We start from the raw sequence: 26265 nt of genomic DNA on the forward strand, positions 1-26265 counted from the left end.
ATTGTACACCCGTTCTCTAAATCAACAAAGGCCAGGCACAGTAATTTCCCTTGAAAGTCAAGACTGTCTTATGGAAAATAATGTGGGTATTATTTCAAAATGAGCTACGTGTATTTCCAAAAGAAGGGTGTGCTTTGTTGCAGGATATCTGATCAGTGTGACCCCTGAGACTGTGTTGTTTACTGAAAAAACCTGTTTCTAGTGGTGTGGCTCAGCCCTTAGCACCTTTCATCATCCCTCTGACTGGAACACAGACACCCTATTAGTACACACACCTTTAATCCCAAACAAAGTTAGTTTGTAGAAGGAAGCACCCATGTTTCCAAGTATAAGTTGAGTGGCAGACAAAATGCTGAATTAAGGAAACATTGATAGACTAGGATGCGCCCAACCTTCCTGGTCTGCAGGAGGGCCAGTTCTGTTGGAGTTGCTAAGCAGGTACCGGTTCCAGAAGCATCACCTCTCCCTAGCTGATGAACTACAACCCCGCATCCTTCCCCCTGGTCCGGGCTGACTTTCAAGCTGCCTAATGTTTTAAGTGGGTGGTCAAGCTCTTTAACTGTTGGGGCTAAAGTCGTTTATACCCTTCTCAAAGTCCTTTCTGCATATTCTCTACTAATCACATTTGAAATTACCATCCTGAAGTCTTCCTTGTTGGCTCCCTGATGACTGATGGGCTCCTCCTGGTGTGTAACTCAGGCGTTCACCTTACACCTTTACCTTTGTGCCTCAGAGAGCTTGGAGGCAGGCACTGGGACTTACTCTTGTATTTGCAGCATGAGATACAGAAATTAGCTTTTCTAAATTCAAAGGAAAGGAACAAAGACACTAGAGGAAGCAGGACCTTCGTCTGGTTCATCGCTCCGTTTATTAGAGTAACCACATCTGGAGAGGCACAAAGCACTGAAGTTTTACACGACTACCCAGCTCGCTCGCTTGCTCACTTAAAGAACAAGCTTTCAAGACACCCGAGTCAGCTCAACATAGACCCAGGCGGCACGGGAGCTACTGCTTCAAGGCTGCACTGCTTGCTCCTGCGTCGTCCTCACGTGGGAGCTGGCAAAAAAGGACTGAGATGTCTATGGTCACGATGCAAATGCTGTGAGGGCAGTGAATCGATCCGCACAAAGTGCAAAGACGCAGTGTGCACGGAGCTCCAGGACTCACTGGGCCATCTGCGCCTCCATGGCTTGCGCTGTCCACTCGGGGGCTGTCTGACTAATCTTCTCCAGGAGGTTATTTACTTGGAAACAAAGTGATTGGATCTGCTTGTCCCACGTCGGCAGGGCTTCTCGTGCTAAGGAGAGAATAAAATAATAGGAAAAACAGAAATTACTTACAAATCAAAGCTAAAAGATAAATTACAACAGTATTAATTTAAGACATTTATTCTGGAACTCTTGGCTAAAAATGTAAACTAAGCCATCATTAAGAACCAGACCAGGGGGGCTGGGGATTTAGCTCAGTGATAGAGCGCTTACCTAGGAAGCGCAAGGCCCTGGGTTCGGTCCCCAGCTCTGAAAAAAAGAACCAAAAAAAAAAAAAGAACCAGACCAGGACGAGCATGGCGGCACACATTTTTCATCTCTGCACTAAAAAGAAGGAGTGGGCAGGATCTCTGAGTCTGTGGTGAGTTCCCGGCCATCTAGGAGAGCTAACAGCAAACATGAAGACTGAGTGTGACAAAAGCGTTGCTGTTATCAATGCCCCTGGAAACAGAGTCAGCCCTGAAGACCTAGGAAGACCAGATGACCGCAAAGCAGCCTCACTCAAGGGCCCGGTCCTCAGTGTTTGCTGGGGCGACACTGCCATCTACTGGGACAGCACTGGATTTCCACAAGAGAACGTGTCTACCTCACCAAATAATTAACATTTACAACAGAAGAAGAAAACGTGAGATCTCTGTGAACACTGTCTTGACTCTACTTTTTTTTTGAGGCAAGCTTTCTCTGTATAGCCCTGGCCACCTGTGACTTGCTGTGTAGACCAGGTAGCCTCAAACTCTGCTGCCCATGCCTCCCGAGGGCTGGGATTAAAGGTGTGCGCCTGCCCAGCTGCATGTATTTTAAAGACTCAAAAAAAAAGAGCGTTTTATTTCATGTGTGTGACTGTTTTGTGTGTGTTTAAGTATGTATGTATGGTACGTACCATGACCTTGCCTGGTGTTCACAGAGGCCAGAAAAGGGGGTGACCTAGAACTGGAGTGACGGATGGTTCTAACTCCACTGCAGGACTCCTGAGCCATTCAGTTTCCTCCCTTTAATTTAACTTGTTTTTCCTCCCTCTGCCCTGTTTTCATTTTTTAAAGACCACAATGACCCTGGCTAGAATGGAGAAACTAGATTAGAAAGCAAGTGTACATGAGAGAAAACATCACAGGCTGTGACGGCAGCATTCTAAGTAAGTCACAGGGAACACAAGAAGAACAGGGGCAGCAAGCCGGCCAGAGGATAAGCATGGGCCATGTGAGCATCTGAATTCCACCCACAGTAGGACTCACGGTACAAGGAGGACTGACCGACCACTGGAAACTGTTCTCTGACCCCACACAGCTTCCACAGTCATACACATATAAACACTTGAATTTTTAAAAATAAGGAAAGCACATGGATCCCTAAGAGTATCAGGAGTTGTAATTTATAGGACATGGAAGATGAAAAAGTTAAGAAATTTTTTTAAAAAGTGAGATGTAGCTTTTAAATGGTTAACTAGCAGATTTTGGACCTGTGTCTGTCCTAAAGCCTTATTAAGCAATCTGGTATAGACACCTTAGCGTGAACAAGAGCTAGAGATTGAGAGCGAGAGATTGGTACAAGAAATCCGGCCATTTCCACAGAGTGCTAACTGAATCAAGGATACAGATCGCCCATGGAGACTCAATGCCCACAGCAGGAAAGGCCAGGGACTCAGCCGTGAGTAAGTCCTGTTAAATCTAAGGGCCTCACAGACTCCATACAGATGACGTGAAAGACAGCTGGGCAAGCAAGAAAGAAGGCAGGAGCAGGCCAGGGAGCTCAGCTGACAGCATCACGATGGCCACGATGTGGTGCTGTGTGCACAAGGATAAGTGATCAGCAATATTCCCTTTATTAAAACCAAGAGAAGGAGCTAGAGAGATGGCTCAGTGGTTAAGAGCACTGACTCCTCTTCCAGAGGACCTGAGTTCAATTCCCAGCAACCACATGGTGGCTCACAACCATCTGTAATGGGATCTGAGGCCCTCTTCTGGTGTGTGGGGACAGCGCCAGTGTACTCATATATATAAAATAAATAAATCTTAAGAAAAAAAAGAAAAGAGAGATGAAACCTGAAGCAGGCTTGCCAGCACACCCCTGTGATCTCTGCACTCAGGGGGCAGAGATGGGAGGAGCGCCACAAACCAGGGGCCAGCCTGGGCACTGGGCGGCAGGAAGTCTACTTAAGAAGAAAATAAAAGGCCTGAAAGATAAAGACATCTATGTGGTCTAATGGAAAGAAGTCAGCAGGATTTTAAAAGTTAAACAAAGTGCTGACTCGGGGCTTTAGCACAGGTCCTTTTGGCGGGTGAAGAGCAGGACTAGGGACGGGACCCTAGGGACAGGCGAAAGGGCAGACAGACCACAGACGCTGCCCTACACCTCACACCTCACATTTAGGGCTTCATAAATCCGATCAAGACAGTTTAAAAAAATCTTTGAAATGAGAAATGGTTTTCTCTCTAGAAAACAAAACTCCCTGCAATCTGAAGGCAATCCGCCATGTCGGAAAGAGAATGGGAGAGAAATGAAGCAGCAGCCGGTGTGAGGAGGACTGTAACCTGCAGCTCCTCCAGCACACAGACAGCCTGAGCGGAAGCGGAAGGTGAGGAGGGTCTCTGTGCAGCAGGAATGGAAGGCCACAGGGTGCTGTGTGTCCCACCGCAGACTGAGGGAAGCTGAGAGGGGGCCATCTTCACGGCAACTGTGTATCCAGCACCAAAGGTGAGCCCCGAACACAATGACAGGAAACCTCACACAGGCCGAGGGGGGGGATAGAGGGATACACATGTGTGCACACGCACAGCCCAACAGTCAATGACAAAGGAGGCCCTGAACTTGTTCTAGGGAATCAGCGAGAACAGAACTGAGCAACTCAGCAGGAGAGGAGAGAGGACTGCGCCGACTGGAGGTAGAGTGTGGAAGAGAACACGGTGGCTCTCGTCACCAGAGACAGGAGCTGCACAGAGACAGGAGCTGCACGGAGGCAGGAGCTGCGGAGGCAGGAGTGATGGATGCCCCGGTGAGTACCACACAGCCCTGGGTGTGAGCAGCAGTGGGCAGTCTCTGCCCCAGACCGGAAGCAGGAACAAGGGCTGCGGGTCTCGGGCAGTGGGACGACACCACTCGCCTGCATTAGCTCCCCGAGTCTGAATGGAAACTGCAACTGTCACTCCATGGGAGCCACACACGGTTGGAGTTCAATAAAGGTCAGATGACCAAAGGCGTAAACTGATACAATTTCAGTTATATTTTCCTTAGCTTAGAAACAGACTATTAAAAATATTCCTTTTGGGGCTGGGGATTTAGCTCAGTGGTAGAGCACTTACCTAGGAAGCCCAAGGCCCTGGATTCGGTCCCCAGCTCCGGAAAAAAAAAAAAAAATTCCTTTTTTCTTTTTTTTTTCTTTTTTTTTTCTTTTTTTTTCGGAGCTGGGGACCGAACCCAGGGCCTTGCACTTGCAAGCGCTCTACCACTGAACTAAATCCCCAACCCCTTAAAAATATTCATAAATATAGCCTTTTAAGATTATTTGAAATTATTTCCTTTGGACATATGCTCATGAGTAATATAATTCTGGGCCTAAAGAAGTAACTCAACAGTTCATCACCATTTCACTTGATGAGAATGCATAAAAATGCTTACTTTCAAAATGAACTATCCCATCGATCTGGTCAATAAATCCGTTCATGCGTCCTTCTGTTATCATCTGAGATGCTATCTTTTCTGCCTATTAAAAACAAAAACAAAACGTTCTCAGGATCTGAAAGATTGTCCACAGAGGCCCTGTCGCTGCTGTGCCCGCCTGTCACTTGTTAAGGAACATGAATGTCTTGCACCCACCCCCCTCGTGCTAAGGTCATAGACATGCCAGACACAAGAATCTAGCTTTTTATTTTAACCGATTTCTCCTCTGCTTAAAATTTCATTTTATTTTATTTTGATGAAGAGTGTCATGTGTCCTTGGCCGACCTCAAGTTCCCTACATAGCTCAGGATGACTGTGAACTTCTGATCCTCCTGCCTCTGCTACCCAAGTGCCAGAATTACAGGAGTGTAGCATTAGCACAGTTTATGTGATCCTGGGCATTTACTCCAGAGCCTAAGCCGACACTTGCCCGAGCTACAAAGCCAGCCTCAAAGGATCACTAGGATCCAATTCTTTAAAACAAACCAACTGTAAAACTGCAGGCACACAGCTCTGCTCCTGCCATTGCCCACCGATTCCCTGCAATGTGCTACAGCAAGCTTAGTGAGTAAGAGAACTGGGGCTTCATTCCCACACAGCAGCTCACCACTGTCCATAACTCCAGTCCCAGGGGAATCCAACCCCCTCTTTTGGCTTCCACAGGCACCAGGCACACATGTGATGCACAGACACACAGGCAGGCAAAGCACCCCACACATGGGGCTAGACTGGCTCAGTGGGCGAGTGTGTTCACTTCTGCAGAGGATCTGAGTTCAGTTCCCTGCATCCACACAGGTGGCTCACAACTGACTATAATTCTAACCCTAGGAGAGCTGAAGTCCTCTTCTGGCTTCCTTGGGCACACATAAACACACACAGATACATACTCACATGGACACACACACATACATATAAATAATAAAGCTTTAAGAAATCCATACACATAAAGGAATAATAAAAAACTTAAAGTAATAATAAATTGTCTTAAGAGTCTGGGGAAAAACAAAAATTTGTTTTTCTTTCTGCTCTTTCTTCTGACGGAGGCCAGGAGAGGCACTGGATCCCCTGGTGCTGGAGTTACAGATGCTTCTCAGCCACTGTGTGGGTGCTGGGAGTCACACCCTGGTCCTCTGTGAGAAAAGCCAACACTCGTAACCGCCGAGCTGTCTCCGGCTCCTCGCTGGGCCGTCTGACATCTTCACAGTCAACACCACAGCCCTCCCACTGACCGACTGTCTACTAGTGACAACACAGTCACGGCCCTTAGTCTCCACAGGCGGTAAAGCACCAACCCTAAGAAGAAAGCTTCTTCTGGTTCATTTCTCTTGCTCTGTGGCCATCTTCCTTCCCCAGTCCCTATAGTGCTGAGATTACAGGCGTGAGCTACCATGCTTGGCTAAGAAAATATCTTTTCAATGGCAACTGCAGTCTCAGGTCCCAAATCAATCCACTTTCTTTACTAAACGTGTACATGCAACAAAACTGTTAGTGAATCCTAGATTAAGCCCGGTGCGCACACACCCGTCATCTCAGCAGTTCGGAGGCAGAGGCAGGAGGACCCGAGTATAAGGCCGTCCTTGGCTTCAGCCTCCTACTGAGTGTGAGGCCAGTCTAGGCTGCATGAGATCCTGTCTCAAAGAACAACAAGGGAAATCCTACCTTAAAACTTCATAAACAGATAAACTACATGGCTTTAATAAAGAGATAACAGTGTGAATACAATTGGTACTGTGCTGGAATTTGTGTATGACCAACCAAATCCAAAAATGCCAAGTAAGATTCCCCGGAAGGCCAACAACTCCTTCAATGAAACCACACTGGGAAAGTACAGCAGGACGTCTTGGGGTCAGAGAGATTAGCATTCAACCTCTGAGTCAGTCTAGGGCAGAGGAACGGGTACAGCACCGCCTAACAGCCCAGGAACTTGTACTTCAGTGTCTTTAAGACACTGCACAAAGACATGCTTAGGAAAGAGTGGAACGTGTACTTCTGTAAGATCTCCAGTCTAAGTAACTGTCATCAAATACATTTTAAAAAGCTAAAACCTCTAAGTTTCATGACAACAGTATTTAACAACCAGTCTCCTCCCACTTGTGCTAACGAACATTATCACGTATGTATCTTTCTATTACTTCAATAGTGTGGGGTTTCAATTTCCCTGTTATAAAGTATTGAATTAAGAAAAGTACCTTAGCTGCAGGGATCTCTAAAAGAGCTCCGAGTTCCTCAAAGGTGATGTTGTTATATAATTTGCTTGCTGACAACAAATTATGCTCAATAACAGCTCTGTCCAAGATGCTGGAACCTTAAATAAACATAAACAAACTCATTAAATGTTTGAAACTAATTTTTTTAAAGATTTATTATTCTCTTTTATGTATATGAGTAGACTGTTGCTACTTCAGACACACCAGAAGAGGGCATTGAATTCCATTACAGATGGTCCTGAGCCACCATGTGGTTGCTGGGATTTGAACTCAGGACCTCTGGAAGAGCAGTCAATGCTCTTAACCACTGAGCTATCTCTCCAGCCCCTTGAAACTAGTTTTATACTGTAAAAAGAAATACCTTTATTTTTATTTCTAGACATGTAATAATCAGCTTTTATACCTCTAACCAACACTTACTAAAACTCACATTTGATATTATATTATTGTTGTTGTTGTTGTTTCCAGACAGGGTTTCTCTGTGTTGCCCTGGCTGTCCTGGAACTCACTCCGAAGGATAGCTTCAAACTAAGATCTGCTTGCTTCTGCCTTCCAAGTGCTCAGATTAAAGGTGAGCACGAATATATCGGGGTATAGTTACAATTATACTTTACATACAAAATATAGTATTAGTGTGATAGCTAATCTCCAGTAGTCAGTCACCATGGAAACACACCTCTGGCAGTGTCTGTGAAGGTGTTCCCAGACAGGTTTAGTTTAAGAGCGATGGGCTATCGTGAATGTGGGCATGCCATTCCCTGGGTTGGGGTCCTAGACTGAAACGGAGAAAGCCAGGGAGCACCTGCACTGCTCTGCGTCCTGCCACCTCACACAGCTGCCCTCATGCCCTGCACACCATGGTGTCTGTATTCTCTCTCACACTGTGAGCCACAATCCCTCCTGACTTCAGCCGCTCCTGTGAGGAAGTATGTCAGGGAGGAAGGCACACAATGAGTAGCTGGTGAGCAATGGCTAAGGACGGATGGACTGCACTGGGCTCTGCTCCTGGCTGACAAACTCATTAACTTTTCTTTCTCTGCGTCGAACACAAACTTACCAGCAACAGCAGCACAACCATCATGCAGCCACAGGAAGCCTCACCAGTCTTTAAGGTTGGTTTCATTTTGATTACGAGTATTCCTGGTGGGCTGAGGTGGGTACATGCAGAGCATCATGTCCCCTCTGTGGCAGAATCACACGCCATGAGATGTGGGAGCTGAAACCACCCCGGGGCTTGGGAGAACAGTACACATTCTTACTGACAAGAGCCATCTGTAATGGGCTCTCACGCCCTCCTCTGGTGTGTCTCAAGACAGGGACCGTGTACTCATACGCATACAATAAATGACTGTTTTAAAAGAAATGAGATTGTGATCTAAAAAAAGAAGCCTGTCAGCTCAGGGCTGGCTCAGCTGAAGGCAGCAGACAGGCATCCTGTCACTGAAGTCACTCTCTTCAGAGAACCTATGGAGCCGACTTTTCTCGTGGCTAAAAAGCTCAAAGTCAAACTGAAGATACTAATTCTGTAAACTTTCTACCTAGCTTTTAACTAATTTGTATATCACTTTTTTCAAATCATGACTGCTTAGACTACACAGAGAATTAAAAATTCAAAAGTTAAAACAAAACAAAACAGGAGGATCAACTCTGATTAAAGCCCATGCACACTACTCATGGTTGGCCTATGAATTTAATTTTTCTATAAGTCAAGCAAAATAAAAATCAATTTATCAATTCAGAATGTGTTTAAGATAAAACTAATTGCTCAGAAGAACCAGAAATAATCTACAACCATAAAGAAAATTTTCCTGAGGTGCTTAAGAAAATTCTATGAAAAATAAAATCTTGGCTTAGAGATAAACTCTGCATGTTGCAAGCACGGGCTGCTCTTGTGGAAGACCTGAGTTGGTTCCCAGAAGCCACACTGAGTGACTCAGCGGAGCTCATAACATTGACCCATTTCTTCTGGCCTCCCAAGACACCTCCATGTTCCCGACACATACTGACACACACTTATACACAGGAATAACAATAGAATCCTTAAAACTAAGACTGAGGGACTGGAGAGATGATTCAGTGGTTAAGAGCACTGGCTCTTCTTCCAGAGGACCAGGGTTCAATTCCCAGCACCCACACAGCAGCTCACAACTGTCTAACTCCTGTTCTAGGGGATCTGACACCCTCACACAGACATGCATGCAGTCAAATCACCAATGGACATAAAAATAAATAAATAATAACCTAAGATTGAGTAAACTGTCACCTTTCAGGTAGCCTAGTGAAGACAAATGAGTCCTCACGACTAATTTCTCCTTGGACAGGGCGATGGTGAACCCAGGGAGTAAGCCTAGCTGACACCCGTGCTGACACCCATGCTGTGCATGGTTCAAGATGGTCACAGCTCTACATTTAGTATCATGGCCATGTTAATATGGTACTTTAAAACATCTTAGACAAACATACATAAAATAACCTCTATTATGAATAAGAAAATGTTAAAAACACTTTTTTTTTCCTGGCAAAGACATTCTGATTTAAGCAAACATAGGAAAGAAAACCTATTCTTTTTTTTTTTTTTTTCTTGGATATTTTACGTATTTACATTTCAAATGTCATCCCCTTTCTGCCTCTCCTTCCCCTCACCCTCATCCTCACCCTGCTTCAGTGAGGATGCTCCCCTTCCTACCCACCCACCACACTCCCCACGGAAACTCATCCTCATTTGCAGCATTTGACCCCAGGGAACCTTGGGCAAGCTACTGAGCTAAGTTTTACTCTTAATCAAGAATGGACAATTATGTCCTCACAGTCTGCTATGAGTGTCACTTACCAAGCTTTAGCTATTTAAAATCCAGGTGCCCCACATACATACACTCTGTAATTTTTTTCACGAGTTTTAAACAGACAAACAAGATTTTTTAAAGAAGAAGTGTTATTTCATAAAACGCTTTCCAATAGGGATTATTTCAGATTATACCACAAACCCACGCTGGTGTCTAATATTCATCATCGGTAACAGTCCTCTTTTTATTATCAGGAAGTACTGCTTGGAAACACTACTGTAACATACTCTCTACTAATCTACCCTAAATATTCCCTGCTACACACATGCAAGATGTGGCCATTACCATCAGCTGTGGTTGCTTTTTGGTGAGGCATCAGCATTGCAGCAAATTCTTGAAGCTGGTTCCCTCTGATGATCCTGTCTAGGTACATTTTCTCCAGGATCCCATAAGCAGCCAGTTGCTGGCACCTTTCATCCTTAAAAAGGGTAGCCAGCATCCGAGAGCGCTGCTGTCCTAGGGAAACAGAGGGTCAAATGTTCTAAGTGTTTCTTTAATGACAAAAAGAATCACACTCTACGATCCTATCTTTGCCTACTAAAATACAGACAATCCCCTTTAATATATATGTAGTATGATATGTAGTATGTTCCAGAAAGTCACTGTACCACACAGTCAATGCTAAGCAGCTGCTTCTATTGGAGACACAGAACTAGGTCCTTCTAAGTCCCTAGTTAATTTTTTGTCAACCTAAATCGATCTGCAACTTTCTTTCATGTGTTTCTGTTTAGACCCTTACATTTTTTAAAAAAGATTTATTATTTATTATATATGAGTACACTGTAGCTGTCTTTAGACACACCAGAAGAGGGCAGCAGATCCCATTACAGATGGTTGTGAGCCACCATATGGTTGCTGGGATTTGAACTCAGGACCTCTGGAAGAGCAGTCAATGCTCTCAACCACTGAGCCATCTCTCCAGTCCCCATAGACCCTTACTTATCATATATAGTTAATTCATTAGCTTTGAACTCACAGCTAACAATGCAATTCTGCCAAAATAAAGCTCACAGGATACTGCTCTCTCACACAAAACCTCCACCTTAGTCTATACTTATCAACACTAGAGGGCATAGTGATGCAGCCTGTAAGGGAGGACAGTGGGCCACAGGTCAGCCAAGACTACCCAGAAAGATTTTGTCTACCCCTAGTTCCCACCAACACCTATACCTATACCTATACCTATACCTATACCTATACCTACACACACACACACACACACACACACACACACACACACACACACACACACACACACAGGGCAGTAGAGAGCATCCAGAAGCCCAACCATTTTAAGAGCAAACTCACCAATAGAGGACACAAAACTATGGAGAAGGAGCCCCTGAGTAGCCCACACAGGAACACTTGCTTACGGGTCAAAAGCTGGCCTACAGAGAGGCGGAGCACTAAGAGACCACCCTCACCGGGAGACAAGAATTGGGTAACTCATTTTGCTACTTAGTCTGCACATATCTGGAAATGATGAAAAAACTGAGTTTAGGTTAGTTCAGAAGAAATTTAAATCACTAGATATACTCACTAACAAATAAACAGATACGAGAGAATAACTGAATATTCACATAAGGGACCAAGGCAGAGATCAAAGTGGTCCAGAAGGTTCTAAGCCCAGGTGACTTATATGTTCTTCTTATATATTTATTACTCATACATTATTTAGTTAATAAAAAATATATATGCCCAGCATGGAATACCCTTCTGTAATTCCAGAACCAGGAAGGCTGAAGCCAGCCTGAACTACAAGCTGCGGGCAGCAAGGCTGAGCACAAAGATTGTGTCTCAGAAACAGAAAACAAAAACAGAGACTTCTCTGCTAACAAATGATGTTGTCTCAGTGTGCACACTTTGGAGCCTGTAAACAACTGGTGACTAATACCAAATGAGTGGAAACAATGCTGTCAAGAGCCCCTTTCTTCTGTCACCTAGTAGCTGTGGGAACATCTAGTGTCTAAATCTTGGTATTTGTCCTGGCTGGTTTTCTGCAAACTTGATATGGCTAGAGTCACTTAGGACGCAGAAACCTCAACTGAGAAAATGATTTTTCCTCACTAGACTGACCTGTGAGCAAGTCCGGGGTGAGGGGTTGGGAGTGGCATTTTTCTTGATATAACTACTATAGGAGAGCCGAGCTCACGGTGGGGAGCGCCACCCCTGGGCTGGTGGTTCTGGATGCTGTGAGAGAGCAAGCTGAGTAAGTCATGGAAGCAAATGAGTAGGAAGCTTTCCTCCACAGCCTCTGCTTTAGCTCCTGCTCTCTAGGCTTAGTCCTGAGCTTTCCTCCACAGCCTCTGCTTTAGCTCCTGCTCTCTAGGCTTAGTCCTGAGCTTTTCTCAAAGGACTGGGAGCTCGGCTATATAAGCAAAGCACACGCTTTTCTCCTCAAGGTGCTTTTGGCTGTGGTTTTATCCTGGCAACAGAAATCCTAAGGGGCTGGAGAGATGAGCCAGTGCCTGAGAGCTGCTCTTCCAGTGTACCCTGACTACAGTCTCGGCACCTACATGGAGTTAACAAAAGTCTGTTTACTCCATGCCAGGAGATCAGACATTCTCTTCCGGCCTCTGTACAGGGCACCAAGCACACAAAAACACTCATACAAACAAACAAAACACATAAAGACTTTTTAAAAAATCCTAAGATAGTATTCTATTAAAGGAATAAGAATATTTATAAAATAGACCTTAAGACATCATTTTTAGCATTTATTTTTTTGTTTTGTTTTCCAGTGCTGTGAACCTAACATATTCCTAATGCACAGGAAAATTATGTTTTTATGTTAGAACATAGAGAAATACTGAAACACTAATGGGACCACATCCAGTCATATTGGGAAGATGTGAGCATCAAAAAGCACAACGGTGCGGGAGGCAGAGGCTGGCAGAGAACCTCTGGGTTCACGGTCACCATGGTCTACATAAGAACATCTTTGTTTGGAGTGCTGTTACATTACAGCACAGAGTGCACCATCTAAATATTAAAATACATATCGTTGGACCTAGGAGTTTGACCTACCCATAAACCCATCCCGGTAATGACCCTGTGCATACAGGTGTGTCCAACCTTACACTGAAATAATCTTATCAACTACAAAGTTCACGCTGGAGAGCCATTTAGTTGAGCTACGAAAAACTCAAAACAATCAAACAAACAAGCAAACAAAAGCCCTCTTATTTTAGGAGTGCTTGTAACTTCCTGTTGGACATCAGTGATAGCTACCCTGGCTGCACACGGTTTATGGCCCACAGGTTGATACGCCTGGATGACAAAGGAAAACCACAGGAAACCAAAGTGAATCCGTATGCCGCACTAAGGTGAAACGAGAGCTGAGACTTAGTTACGAGAGAACGTGAGGAGCCGTTTGAGCTCAATCCCAGCACTGGAGGCACACAGACCTCGGGAAACTGGAGGCACACAGACCTCGGGAAACTGGAGGCCAGCCTGAGCCATAAATGGAGCTCCAGGACAGCCAGAACTAAATAAAAAGACCCTGTGCCAAAAAACCAAACGAAACAAAAACACAGAGAGAGTGAAGGGGAGGGGTGTTAAGTGTGGGTACTAAACATGTCTCCAGCTCTCAGTGACTACAGGTCTTGGAGGACTTCAGAACGACTTAGAAAAGCCATGGTTCAGGATTAACTCCTTCACAACGGTCTTTTCTATGTAAAAGCTGCTCTGTGTTTTCTGCTACAATTTAGTAAAAACTTGATGTGTATTGAGGAAAAGAATAAATGCTAGTCTGAAAGTGAAGCTTAAAGGCTTAAAAAAACCCGTGAGATCTAAAGATGGTAGAATGCTTGTTTATCTTGTGTACGTGAGAGTCACCCGTGCTGTGACACACCTGTGGAGGGGAGACACAGCTTCCAGGAATCACGGCTCGCCTTCCACCACGTGGGGCCTGGGGGTCAAACTGAGCCCATCTGGCTTGGCTGCAAGCCCCTGTCCGCAGCAAACCCCTCTCCAGGGTGAGTCATTTTACTGATCCAGTCTCAAGACTGTAAACTTTGTTTTCTCCTCTGTAGTTGTCATTTAAGAATCATTTTCTCTTTCTGTGTGAATATTTAAAAATAAACTCTTTTAACTATTCTTTTTTTTTTTTTTTTCCTTCAGAGCTGGGGACCGAACCCAGGGCCTTGCGCTTACTAGGTCTTTTAACTATTCTTAATGTGTGGGTAACAAGCTGATATATTCACTTAAGTCTTTAAAATGAATCATTTTATCCCTGGCTTTGTTCCACGTCTAAGCTTCCTTTAATTGTACTAAGACAGCCCAAGCAGAAGAGGCCCTGGCTGAGTTAGCAAAGCCAATCGTCCATCCGCAGCCTCCATCCCGCGCTCACCTGCCGACGCTAGGATGGTGCAGTGCAGTGCGTGCTTCAAGGCCTCCAGTCTCTCACTTTCGTGCACTATTGTCTTGTAAGAGAGCTCATTGTACCTTTGGGCGGCTTCAATGAACTTCCTTCTGTAGTCAAGGACACGTGCATAGCAAACCTACGGAGGGAAAACTGCAGGGTCAGAGAGACGAAGAGAGTTTCTGAAATATATAAACATTCATCACGTGTGTTGAAACATCTTGCTATATAATTCATCAATACAAAGATAATTCCAAATTAGGTCACTTGTTACCTTATAGTGTATCTGTAACTGTTCGTTTGTGGATTCATTCTGAAGTAAGGAAGCTCGGTTTATGTAAGCCTCAGCCTGGACAGGGTCGTCATCCTCCAAGTATAGCCTCGCGATCTTCAGGTAGGTCTCCAGCTTATAGTCTACGTTGTACTGTCTAGGACAGGCAAGCAGACAATTAGATAGACACAAGTGCCAAGTCTCATGCGTGTCGGACCCTACGGCGGAACTGCATCCAGGCTCAGCCTGCAGAACAATCTGGCAACTAACTCTCCAGGTGTGTCTCAATTCTTTAAATGTGTGTGCTTTTCTAAAAAAGATTGATTTATTTATTTTTATTTTATTTATTTTTATGTATATGAGTGCACTGTAGCTGTCTTCAGACACACCAGAAGAGGGCATCAGACACCATTACAGATGGTTGTGAGCCACCATGTGGTTGCTGGGAATTGAACTCAGGACCTCTGGAAGAGCAGTCAGTGATCTTAACCTCTGAGCCATCCCTCCAGCCCAAATGTGCGTGCTTTCAATCCGCTACACTTTACTTCTAGATATCAGATCCTACTAGACACAACAAGGAATGTGCCCATGTACTTATCAAGGAGGTAACTTATTACTGTACAGGAGTGACGCTATGGTGTGTAAAGAGGTAAAGAGGTAACAAGTATACAGCCATGGTCCTTACTAGCTGCTTACAGACAACATTTATTTTCTTTCACGTGACAAAGTGGGCTATGGCTAGGCATGGTGACACACACCTGTCATACCAGCACCCTGCAGGCAGAGGCAGGCAGATCTCTGTGAGTGTGAGGCCAGCCTTGTCTATATACCAAGTTCCAGGCCAGGCAGGTAGTGAGACTCTATGTCAAAAACATACGATATGAAATACAATAGTATATTAAATATCATTAAAATGTATTTCTGCCCTCCAAGTAAAATGCGTTTTTACACAAACAAAATATAATCTCAATTAGGGTTGTAGTGAGAGTGCAGGACTGTGGTAAGAGACTGCAGGGCTGTGGCGGGAGAGACTGCAGGGTTGTGGTGAGAGAGTTCAGGGCTGTGGCAGGAGAGACTGCAGGGTTGTGGTGGATTACAGGCAGTTTTCAATGTCTTCCCCCGTCCACTGGTAACATTTTACTCCAGAAGTGAAGAACTGGAGGCCTCTATAATTCCAAAGATTAATTAATCCTCAAAGAAAAGCACTCTTTTCTGACAGCCACAGGAGTAAAGCCTTGTGGCAAGGAAAAACAAAAAACAAACAAAACAAATAAAAAACCTTAGAATTCACCTGCTCCCACTGTGAGATAAGTCTTTACGAGTCTGATCTTTGTGGGGGAGGGGCGGGTCATGGAAAACGCCCTATGAATTCATGTTTGCTTGGGCCACTTAGTATTAGCAGCTTGTTTCCCATGCACACCTCAAACTCATATGAACTGCTCCATCATGCTAAGTTTCTTTAATTTTTCTAGTTTTTGTCAGGGAATCCTTTCATTACTTTAAAATGAAATGACTAAGTTTTTAAGGAATTCCCCCTCAGCCACAGGTACACTCCTGCGTCCTCTCAGTCTCACAGCCCAGCCCTGTCACTGCTGTGCTGGCTCTGTTTGCCCTCACTGAGCAAAGCCACAAGGAGAACATGCACCAGCTCCACTGTCACTGACGCACAGCTGTCCTGTGCTCTAGTCGCCCTTCACATTGCTGGGACAAGCTGCCCACTGGGAACAACTGGCATTTCTGACTGTTACAAGACACAGCAGTGCTGCTGTCCTGAGAAAGAACCAGGCTGCTGACCTTACACACAGGACAGCCCTAGACAAAGGACTACGTCAGTCTAAAATGGCGCACACCACTACTGCATCCCTGTCTGTTCATACACTCCCATGAGAATCCTTTACCAGTATCTCAATATCAGTGTTTTGTCTTGTTCTTCTTTCCTGTGTCACTCTGGCTGGCTGTCCTGGAGCTCACTCTGAAGACCAGACTAGCTAGAACTCCGAGATCTGCCTGCTTCTGCCTTCTGAGTGCTGGGACTAAAGGCAACCAGCACTACAGCCAGCATCTATTTTTGCTCTCCAATGGGTTATAAGATAAAACCATCTAACTTTCATTGTGCTTTCTAACCTACACTAATTACTGTCTCTATACGGTGCTTTTTTTTGGTTTTTTGAAAACTCCCAAGAGCTGTCTCCATTCTCTCTTTCCAATGAGGCTTCAGCTCTCACTGGCTGTACCACAAAAGCCCTCGTCAAATCACCCTGCCCCACACCTGATGAACACTAATCACTAGCTTAGCCCACTCCTCATCAGCACGGCTGGGTCTGACCCCTGCTCTTTCCGTCCCATGGGTTCTCGGGAGGAGCACGCCCCTAGTGCTCTTACTACTAGTGATCTTACTCAATGGGCAATCCTCCTCTCCACCTGCTACAGCAAACGGCCTTTACCATTTACCTAAGACTACAATGCCCCAGGCTTCAGCACCCCACCTCTTCCCCTCCCTCCCGCATTTCCCCTTCCTCCCCTCCTCTCCTGGAAAGGGGTCAATCTAGTCAGGTAGGCAGGACTCCCAAATGTCTACTTGTAGCCCAGACTGTTCTACTTCCTCCAGATGAATACACTCTGCTCACTACCACTATCTAAACTAGATAGCACTGGCTAGCCTGTTACTCTGTGTAGACCAGGCTGGCCTCAAACTCACAGAAATCTGCCTGCCTCTGCGTCCTGAGTGCTGGGATTAAAGACAATGTACCACCTTGTCTGGCTTTCTCATTTCTCTTTGAACTGAGACCTTACAATGGCTTCAAGAGCCCAGGGCCCCAATCCTTAGGGCTGATTTCATTCTGTCTCTTCTGGTGCTCACTCTCCCTACTCCTCCTCAGAAAACGCTACAAATGCACTGGCACCTTAAGACCTTTGTCTTACCAACACCCCTTCTAAGAGATGTCTGTCCTCGGACAACTACGTCAGTCTTTGAGAAGCACTTACTACCATCTAGTGCACTATAATTATCTGCATCTCTCTGTTAGGATTTGAGGAAACCTGTTGGTGACACTCATCCAAGTCCATCAAGTGCAGTGTTTGCTGTACTTTTGTCCTGTCTCCAGAGGAATCCCCACCAACACTTGGGCTGCGTTTCTCCAGTCTTCTTCCTTCTCATAAATAGATGCAAGACGCTGTCGTATGGAAGCCACCTAGAAGGACAGACACACATGTCAGCGCAACAGTGCTCTCGTCCGACACACTACAGCAGGTCTGTGTATAGTCACCCATGTTTACTTCTCTCGAGTTTGTATTCACAGAATATGAAAACAGAAAACTGAAACAACACGTTCCCACACTGTATGTTCTGGCAACATGTTTTTCAGGATTAAATTTGCTTTTGTGTTGCTACATACATACTTGATGTTGGAGTTTTCCTAAGTTTTTAATTTTAACAATCTTACTAGGGCTAGAGACTGCTCAAGGCGCAATGCTACAAAAGCCTACACCGGAGTTTGCTCGCAGAGTTCACAGAGATGGGAGAAGAGAAGGAATTCCCCAGAGTTGTCCCCTGACCTCCATCTGCACACAGTGGGACATGCTTGTATACACAAGTAAAATGAACAGAAAACCTCACCAACCCTCCAGCTAGAACTAACACTCACTTGATTTTACATTGTCAATGCTGCTTGATTCAGTTTCATAAAAAATATGAAACTGAACAATTATATCCTTTAAGGAGTTAATAACTTAAAATCATAAAAATAATGTGTTATCTTAAGCTCAGTACCACTGTTTTACCGTAACAGGACTGGTGACCATATGAACTCACAGACCAAGGCAGCCTGCACAGGTTCAAGCCAGACAGGGCCCCAGGAATAGACAGCAGGGAAACAGGAATAGACATGGGGTCCTACACCTAACCAAGAAGCTGTTTACAACTGATACCTTGTGGCAAAGGGAAAATCAGTCTTTCTGGGTCTATGAGCCACTCCAGGGCAGCAGGCCCCACACCCAACTCAATGTTTCTGTGGACTTTGTGTTTTATTTTGCTGTTTGGACACTTTTTATCTTATTGGTGTTTTGCTTGTTTTTTTTACTTTTGTTTCTGTGGTTTTGTGGGGAGTGTGTGTGTGTGTGTGTGTGTGTGTGTGTGTGTGTGTTTGCTTCTGGTTTTTGTTTGTTGTTTTTTTAGTTATTCAAGACAGAGTTTCTCTGTATAGGCCTGGCTGTCCTGGAACTTTCTCTATAGACCAAGCTGCCACAAACTCAGAGATCCACCTGCCTCTGCCTCCCAGTGTTTTGAGTGGATGGTGAATGTCTAAGAGGAAGTGATAGAGGTCAAAACATATAATAAAAATATATTATATGAGAACGTTTCTGAAAAAAATATTACTAGGACTCAGGAGCTCGCAGCCCGACTCATGAGACTAGAAGAGAACAACATTAAAGTCTAGGGCTCTCGACTTTACCTGCTCCTCAAAGGAGATGACCCGAGGCTGGACCTTCTCCAAGGTGAAATGGTAGACCTCCTTGGCTGTGCTGTCTGGCAGGTTGGGGAGGTGTGTGCAGAAATCTGTTAGCAGTTGCCGTGAGATCACAAGGCTGACGTTCTCGTTCACCACTGGTCAGAAAGTGAAAACAGGAAACATCAATAATCTGTAAGTTTCCATTAAGCAATTAAATTTTACTTAAAATTACCACTTAATACAGTCAATGTACTCTTCTCATATGTTACATAATTAGTTTCTTTATGCTGGATTTTACTGATTTCATATCTCCAACAGCAAAGCAGAAAAAATACAGTAGCTTTTCTAAGAAAAGATCGGAGAACATTCCTTGAAAATTTCACACTTTCCCTTTTGTTCTTTATTTTTGTGTAAAGGGAAAGCACAAAGCATCTATACAAAACCTTAATTAAGATTTCGATTTTGAAGACAATTCAATTGAAAAATAACCCAACCGTAAGTGGTTCAAAGTCTGGACTAAGTCCATCTCGCAGCACATTTAACACTGACTGCTGTGAGACAGGAGACAGCACTTTAGAGAACTCAGTCACACAAAGCAAGCGTGGCGCCTCCATTCTACTCACTCGCTTCCACAAAAGCTTTCAATGCTTCTAGTTGTTCTGTCCCAGATAACTGAATGGCTTTTTCCAGAATCTGACGATATCTAAAACAGTATCAAATAAGAATAATGAATGTTTAGCTCTAGTTGTCAACTTGAAACAATCTATAATCACTGAGGAAGAGAATCTCAATGAAGACCTATCTCAATCAAATTGGCCTTTGGACACAGTCCTAGAACTCTTAATTATATTAACTAAAGGGTGAAGACCTACCCCCTGTTGGCGGCACTATTCCCTAGGCAAGGAATGCGGAACTAGACCGGAGAAAGCAAGCTGAGCATAATCATGCATGCACTTATTCTCTCTGCTCGACTAGGATGTGAGCAGCTGCTTCAAGCTCCTGCTGCCTTGACTTTCCAGCAATGATGGACAGTAACCTGCAACTGTGAGCTAAAAGAACCCTTTTCCCTAAGTGGCTGGCCAGGGTATTTTCTAGCAGCAAGAGAAATGAACCTAAGATGTATATTTTCTAATGCAAACTCCAAACTTTATCCACCATGCCCTGGCCTATTTATTCATTTTTATCACTAACTTTGACATGTATTCTGTCTTTTCAATTTACCCTAATTTCTTTCATTAATCTCTAGTTGACAGTTTTCTTTACAGCACAGTAACAAAATAATGTATTTTCAAAAGTTTCCCGCCTATCACAAAAAAATACTAACTGGTGAAATAGCTCAACAGATAAAGTCACTTTCTGCCAATTTTAACTTCTGAGTTCCATTGCTGGAACCCATACAGTAGAAGACGAAAAGTAATTTTTCCAGAAGTTGTTCTTAGACCACACATAAATAAATAAATAAATAAATAAGTGCAATCATAACAATTTTAAAAATAAATACGAAGCCTGCAATTGTCTGCTCGTTTTTTGTTTGTTAGTTTGAGACAGAGTTTCTCTGTATAAGAGCCCTGACTGCCCTGGAACTCACTCTGTGGACCAGACTGGCTAAGAACTCACAGACATCTGCTTTCGCCTACCTCCCAAGTGTTGGGATTAAAGGATCACGTCACCATACCTGTCCTAAACCTGTAATTCTAAGATGCTATCTCTAGTTTTTAATATTGCGTACCATATTTTTTTATTTTAAAACCCATCAGATGAGGAGTAAATACATAACTCTATGTTATGAATTTAAGGTAAATACATAACTCTATGTTATGAATTTAAGGTGCCACCTTCTTGAAAACTTTTATTTTGAATAACTAAAATTCCAATTTTCTTTCAAATTTCTTTTTTAAAAAAAGCTACATTTTTCTTCAACAGTATGTTACACAGACACACAAGTATTTGAAGTGACATCTTTTCCTCTTGCCAACTTCATGGCAACATCAACAACACAACACTGCCTAGAGAACAGAACCACTAGTAGAGACGGAATGTCTCGTATGCACACAGCCAATCCCACTGAGCGAACGCACTGACAGAATGCTCTTTCTGCCGCCAGATACCTGCACTCAGTTCTAGCAGAGCAGACTCAGGTCTACTCTCCATCACCGCAGCAAACTGGCGCTATAAAAAGAGTAAGAGAGGGGCTGGGGATTTAGCTCAGTAGTAGAGCGCTTACCTAGGAAGCGCAAGGCCCTGGGTTCGGTCCCCAGCTCCGAAAAAAAGAACCAAAAAAAAAAAAAAAAAAAAAAAAAAAAGAGTAAGAGAAACGCAAGGAATAAACAGTGACCATTACCAGGCAACGCTAAGCTCCTTCCTAAAACACAAATCCAGAGGACAGGGACATTGTTTTCTGCTTTGTTCACTGAAATATACGATGTCTTAAACAGTGCATGGCACAAAACAAGCACTGATGTAACACTGGTAACGTTTATTTCAGTAACAAGCAGGCTAAGTTTTCTTACTTCTATGGTTCTCTTGCTAGTTTTAAGATTCATTACTTTTATTTTGGGTGTGTTAGGATGAGCGTCTGCCACATGAATCCGGGTACCCATGGAGGCCACGACTCAGATTCCCTGGAGCTGGAGTCACAGTGTGGGTGTCTGGAATCCCAGCACCAGTCTCTGGAGAAGTAACTAACCAGAACCCTAATCATGGACCGGCCTCTCCAGCCCGCTCTTCTGCCTTTTGAAGACATTTACCACTGAGCGTGGAGACATGGCTCAGCAGTTAAGAACACTGGCCGCTCTTCTACAGCATGGAGACTTAATTCTCAAAGCCCACATGGTGGCTCACAAGCCATCTACAGATGCACTCTGGTCCCAGGGACCCAACACCGTTTCCTGGCCTCTGTGGACACCAGGCATATGTACAATGCAGACATACATGCAAGCAAAACGCCCATATAATCAGAACAACTTCTATAAACCATTATTGAGGCTGGGGATGGGGAAAACGCTGTGCTGTGCATGTAGACGTCAGTGGATCACTTTGCTGAGTCGGTTTTCTCCTTTACCTATACATGGGCTCTAGGGTCAAACCCAGGTCTCCAGGTGCCCTAGTAGTAAGCATCTTTACCCATAATGCATCTGGATAACACCACTCTTTAATTTTCTTAAGCATTATTTTTTAAAAAGCATTAAAAACTTTTTTAAATGTTTTGTTTTCTGAGATAGCTCTCCCTATAGTCCAGGAACGCGGTTTCCCCAACGTCTGAACTACAGGCACGAGCCAGCACACCTGGCTAGTTAAATGCATTTGCAAACCTAACATTTCAGTTTTTCAGAAAGTGGTCGGGAATGAAGCCCAGAAGTAAGACTGCGCCAACAGGACCTGAACTGGTTCAGATCAGCGGCATGCTTTGTAAGGCCCATCTGCAAAGCTACTATCCAGTTCCCTTCCCAACTCATCTTCCAAACCCTCAGCCCTGGGTACAGAGAGCTCCGAAAACCACAGCAGAAGCAGGTGTGTGGGCAGGACACAGAGTTAAGAGGGAAGCCGGGAAGCCTTTATTTCCCTACTACTAGTGAGCGAGTGAGGGCTCCCGCTGACTGGGAACTCACTCCTAGGAAGTACCCATTCCAGCTCCCTCACTTACGGTGTGCACACACACTCACGGCCAGAGAGGAACGCTTCTCTACACCCTTATTTACCTGCTTACTGATCGGTTATAGTTAATGATGTGTCATTTACTATTATGATTGATTTTTCAAATTTGATTACATTCTATTAAAACAAAGTTATAGCTAGGTCTTACATTTACAAACTCCTAAAGTATTTTATACGAACTAATATTCAAACTAATAATATGCAAACTAAGATAAGTACTTGACTAATTTGCTCCTAACGTAAGGTTAAGATTTGCTTGATGCTGTGGGTGGTGGGGGGGCACACGCCTCCAGCACTCAGGAGGCAGAGGCAGGCAGAGCTACATGGGTTCCAGGTTAGCCAGAACTACAAGAGAAACGCAGACTCAAAAACTATAAATTAAAACATTTCTTTTGAAATTGACTTTTACTTTGTGTGTGGGTGTTTTGTCCTATACAGATGTCTGGTGTATGACATGCATGTAGACCACAGAGGCCAGAAGGCATCCGAGGGCTCAGTGGTTAGGAGCACTGGCTGCTCTTGCAGAGGATCCAGGGTTGGTTCCCGGCACCTACATGGCAGCTCACGGCCATCTGTATACAGGTAGTATGTAGTGCCAGCAGATCTGATGCCCTCTCTGGCCTCTGAGGGCACAGGCACATCACATGTGTACGTAGATGCAGTCACCACCACTGCTGCCGCCGATCCCTGCCAGAGAACACAGGCAGTAACCACCACAACTACGTGGTGAGGTCTACTTCTGAGGTCACACGTGCTCTGGCTGTAAGACAGAAAAATCAAGTTGGGCTGAAGCTCCTCCCTGCTGGTTAACCCTTATAGTGCCAGAAGGTACTGTGAAGGAAGACCCTTCAACGACAGTCTTACTTAGCCGTGGACACTGTGGACTGGCCAGCCAAGTATACCCAGTGGTGTAATAATGCCAAGTTGGCAAAAGTGTAATCAAGCACTTTCCGATTGGATTTGATTTCTGCTCCATGGGAGGGGAGGGATTCGTGTCTGATCCTGGAAAATGAGTCAAAATCCCATGGCAGGGAAAGTTATAGGCCTTTTAGGGAAGCTGCTCTAGGCACTTTGCTAAATGGGCAGACATCAAATGGCTTTCAAAACAATTATGTTTATGTTTATATATAGTGCTACCTTCAGCTCTGGCTGGAGAAACTTCTTTTTACAGTGGGTAATGGTAATTTTAAAGACTAACAACTGGGCACCCAGATGGTGGTGGTGCACACCTTTGATCCCAGCACATGGGAGGCAAAGGCAGGGCTGGGAGGTTAAAGGGAGGGGGATCTCTTGAGTTCAAGGCCAGACTCTATAGAGTGAGTTCTAGGATAGCCACTGTTTCTTTTTTTAAACACTGTTTAGAAAAAGAAAAACAAACAAACAAACAAACAAAAAAGGTTAACAACTGGTTAGAGTGATTAGAATACATAATTGTCATATACTCATCAGTGAAAGGGATTTCTCTATCACTGTCTCTAAGGCTCAGGGAACATCACAGAAAAGGGAGGAGGAAGACTAGACGGTAAGAGCGGTAAGAGTGCAGTCAGACAGCTCTGTGGGGAAGCACTGCTGTGCGAGCCTTATGTTCTGAGCTCTACCCCTGCGAGCATGATGGGAGGAGAGAGTGACCTCACACGCACCTGAAGACATGAAGTTATTATAAATAAGTACATAAACAGGGGATGCAGAGGGGCTGGAGAGATGGCTCAGTGGTTAAGAGTACTGACTGCTCTTCCAGAGGTCCTGAGTTCAATTCCCAGCAACCACATGGTGGCTCATCTGTAATGGAATCCTATGCCCTCTTCTGATCTAAAGACAGTGACACTGTACAGTGTACTTACATAAAATAAATAAATAAATAAATCAATCCTTAAGGGGGGGCAGGGAAAGAATAGGAACTTGAGTGAATCACAGACTCTTAGTGGAGGCAATTTCTAGTCCTCAAAGGCAGTGGAGGAGAAGTGGGGTGGTAAAGACACTTCCAGAACAGTTCTTGTAAATTTGCTGGGAACCCTGAAAGACAAGTAGTGGTTTCTGGGAGATTAACAGGGCTGGAGGAATGTGAGTCAAGTTATTTGAACGAACGCCAAACCAGGAAGCACAAGCACCTTTGAAACAAGGCCACAAATGCAGTGCAAGGATTGTCTAGAAAAGGGAGCCTGAAGCCTCTGTCTTAGCCTGCTTGCGGGTGCTCACAGAGGAGATGACAGTTCTCTCTGAAATACAGCATCTTGGGCTTCCCATGGTCTCGAAAACGTGCTTTAAAAATAATGTGCTAAAAAACAGACTGGTAAGGCACATGACATTAGCTAGCACCAACAGAAGCAACCATCAATCGCAACAACTAGAAACTGATGCCGACCAGAAAACTGATACAACTGTGCCTGCGGAGATGAGCTGGCCTTTGACTAAGAACTGTGATGTGCCATTTGGAACATTGGCCACCAGAAATTACACAACTGAAAAATATTATAACCAACTTAAATACTCAACAGCAGATGAGAGCTGAAGGACGGCTAACCCACAGAGCAGGTCTGAAGAACCATCTAGAATGAAGCACAGAAATGGAAAAACACCCGAGAGACAAGGAGTTAAAGTTCCAGTATGCTGTTCTGAACAGAGCGTCACTGGAGTCTAGAGTGAAGACACATAAAGGAGGGGAGGCGTTACTTAGACCAGGAGGGCTGGCTCAGACCGCAATACTTAGAAGGCTGAGGCGGGAAGATTACAGAGAGCCAGTCTGAGCTACAGAACGAGACACTGTCTAAAAAAATAGGTAGACAGGTGAGCAGACAATACAACAGACATTTCTCAGAACTATTCAGAGAATCTTACCCACTGGGCTTCCCGGTGAAGCTCAGCCAAGTACAAGTAACTTCAGATACTTTCAACAAGTGGCCACATTTCTTTCATTCCCTGTATCTCTCTCTCTCTCTCTCTCTCTCTCTCTCTCTCTCTCTCTCTCTCTGTCTGTCTGTCTGTCTGTCTGCAATTTGACTTTGTAACTCTTCACATAAAAAGGTCTATGCTCCCCTCTATATTCAACTTGTTGACCAATCGAATGTAGCAGAGATTGGACCTTAAGGAGGCCTAGAATGTGACCCTCTGGACAACAAGATCCTCTGGGACCCTGTTGTCACACTAGCCAAGCACCTCAAGAGCTTCCGTGTACGTGGTCTGCAGCTCACTGGAGATGTGTGTGGGAGACAAAGTGGAAGCAAGACCATTTGAGGTAGATAATTATTTACCTCAGCCTAAGACAAACTGTGAACCTCCAAAACTGTAAACTAAATACATTATCATGTTTTAAGTCACTAGGGGACTTTTTCAGTGGCTTATTTCACAATAAAAGCTAATGTCTATTTACTTAGATGCATTATAGTGAAGTGGCCAAAGTTAAAACAAATACATGCTAACACAATTTTTAGGAGAAATTAATCTCTAATAATCTGTTGTTCTTTAAGTTTTCTAATTTAGTGGCAATAGGAAATACTGGGAGAAGATAATTTACAAGTTTTAGTCAAAAACAAACGTTCATTATCTGTTAGGAAACTGAG

General features: G+C 44.3%; 1 protein-coding gene across 4 annotated transcripts in view; it reads right to left on the reverse strand.

Moving 5' to 3' along the window:
* Window positions 1-849: 849 nt before the first annotated feature.
* Cops4 (COP9 signalosome subunit 4) overlaps window positions 850-26265 on the reverse strand; it is a 30320-nt gene continuing 4904 nt past the window's right edge. Inside the window, exons 2-10 of one of the 4 annotated variants that reach the window (NM_001004275.1) lie at window positions 19678-19757; window positions 19058-19209; window positions 17694-17797; window positions 14610-14763; window positions 14324-14474; window positions 10258-10428; window positions 7112-7227; window positions 4881-4965; window positions 850-1297 (exon numbers count right to left, since the gene is read on the reverse strand). In NM_001004275.1, coding sequence (NP_001004275.1) covers window positions 1164-1297; window positions 4881-4965; window positions 7112-7227; window positions 10258-10428; window positions 14324-14474; window positions 14610-14763; window positions 17694-17797; window positions 19058-19209; window positions 19678-19757 — 1147 coding nt within the window. In that variant the 3' untranslated portion in view covers window positions 850-1163. The remainder of the gene's footprint in view (window positions 1298-4880; window positions 4966-7111; window positions 7228-10257; window positions 10429-14323; window positions 14475-14609; window positions 14764-17693; window positions 17798-19057; window positions 19210-19677; window positions 19758-26265) is intronic. The other 3 variants (XM_063273329.1, XM_063273328.1, XM_063273330.1) reach the window with 3 other exon arrangements.

This window comes from Rattus norvegicus, chromosome 14 (assembly GCF_036323735.1).
Source record: "Rattus norvegicus strain BN/NHsdMcwi chromosome 14, GRCr8, whole genome shotgun sequence".
NCBI classification, from domain to species: domain Eukaryota; kingdom Metazoa; phylum Chordata; class Mammalia; order Rodentia; family Muridae; genus Rattus; species Rattus norvegicus.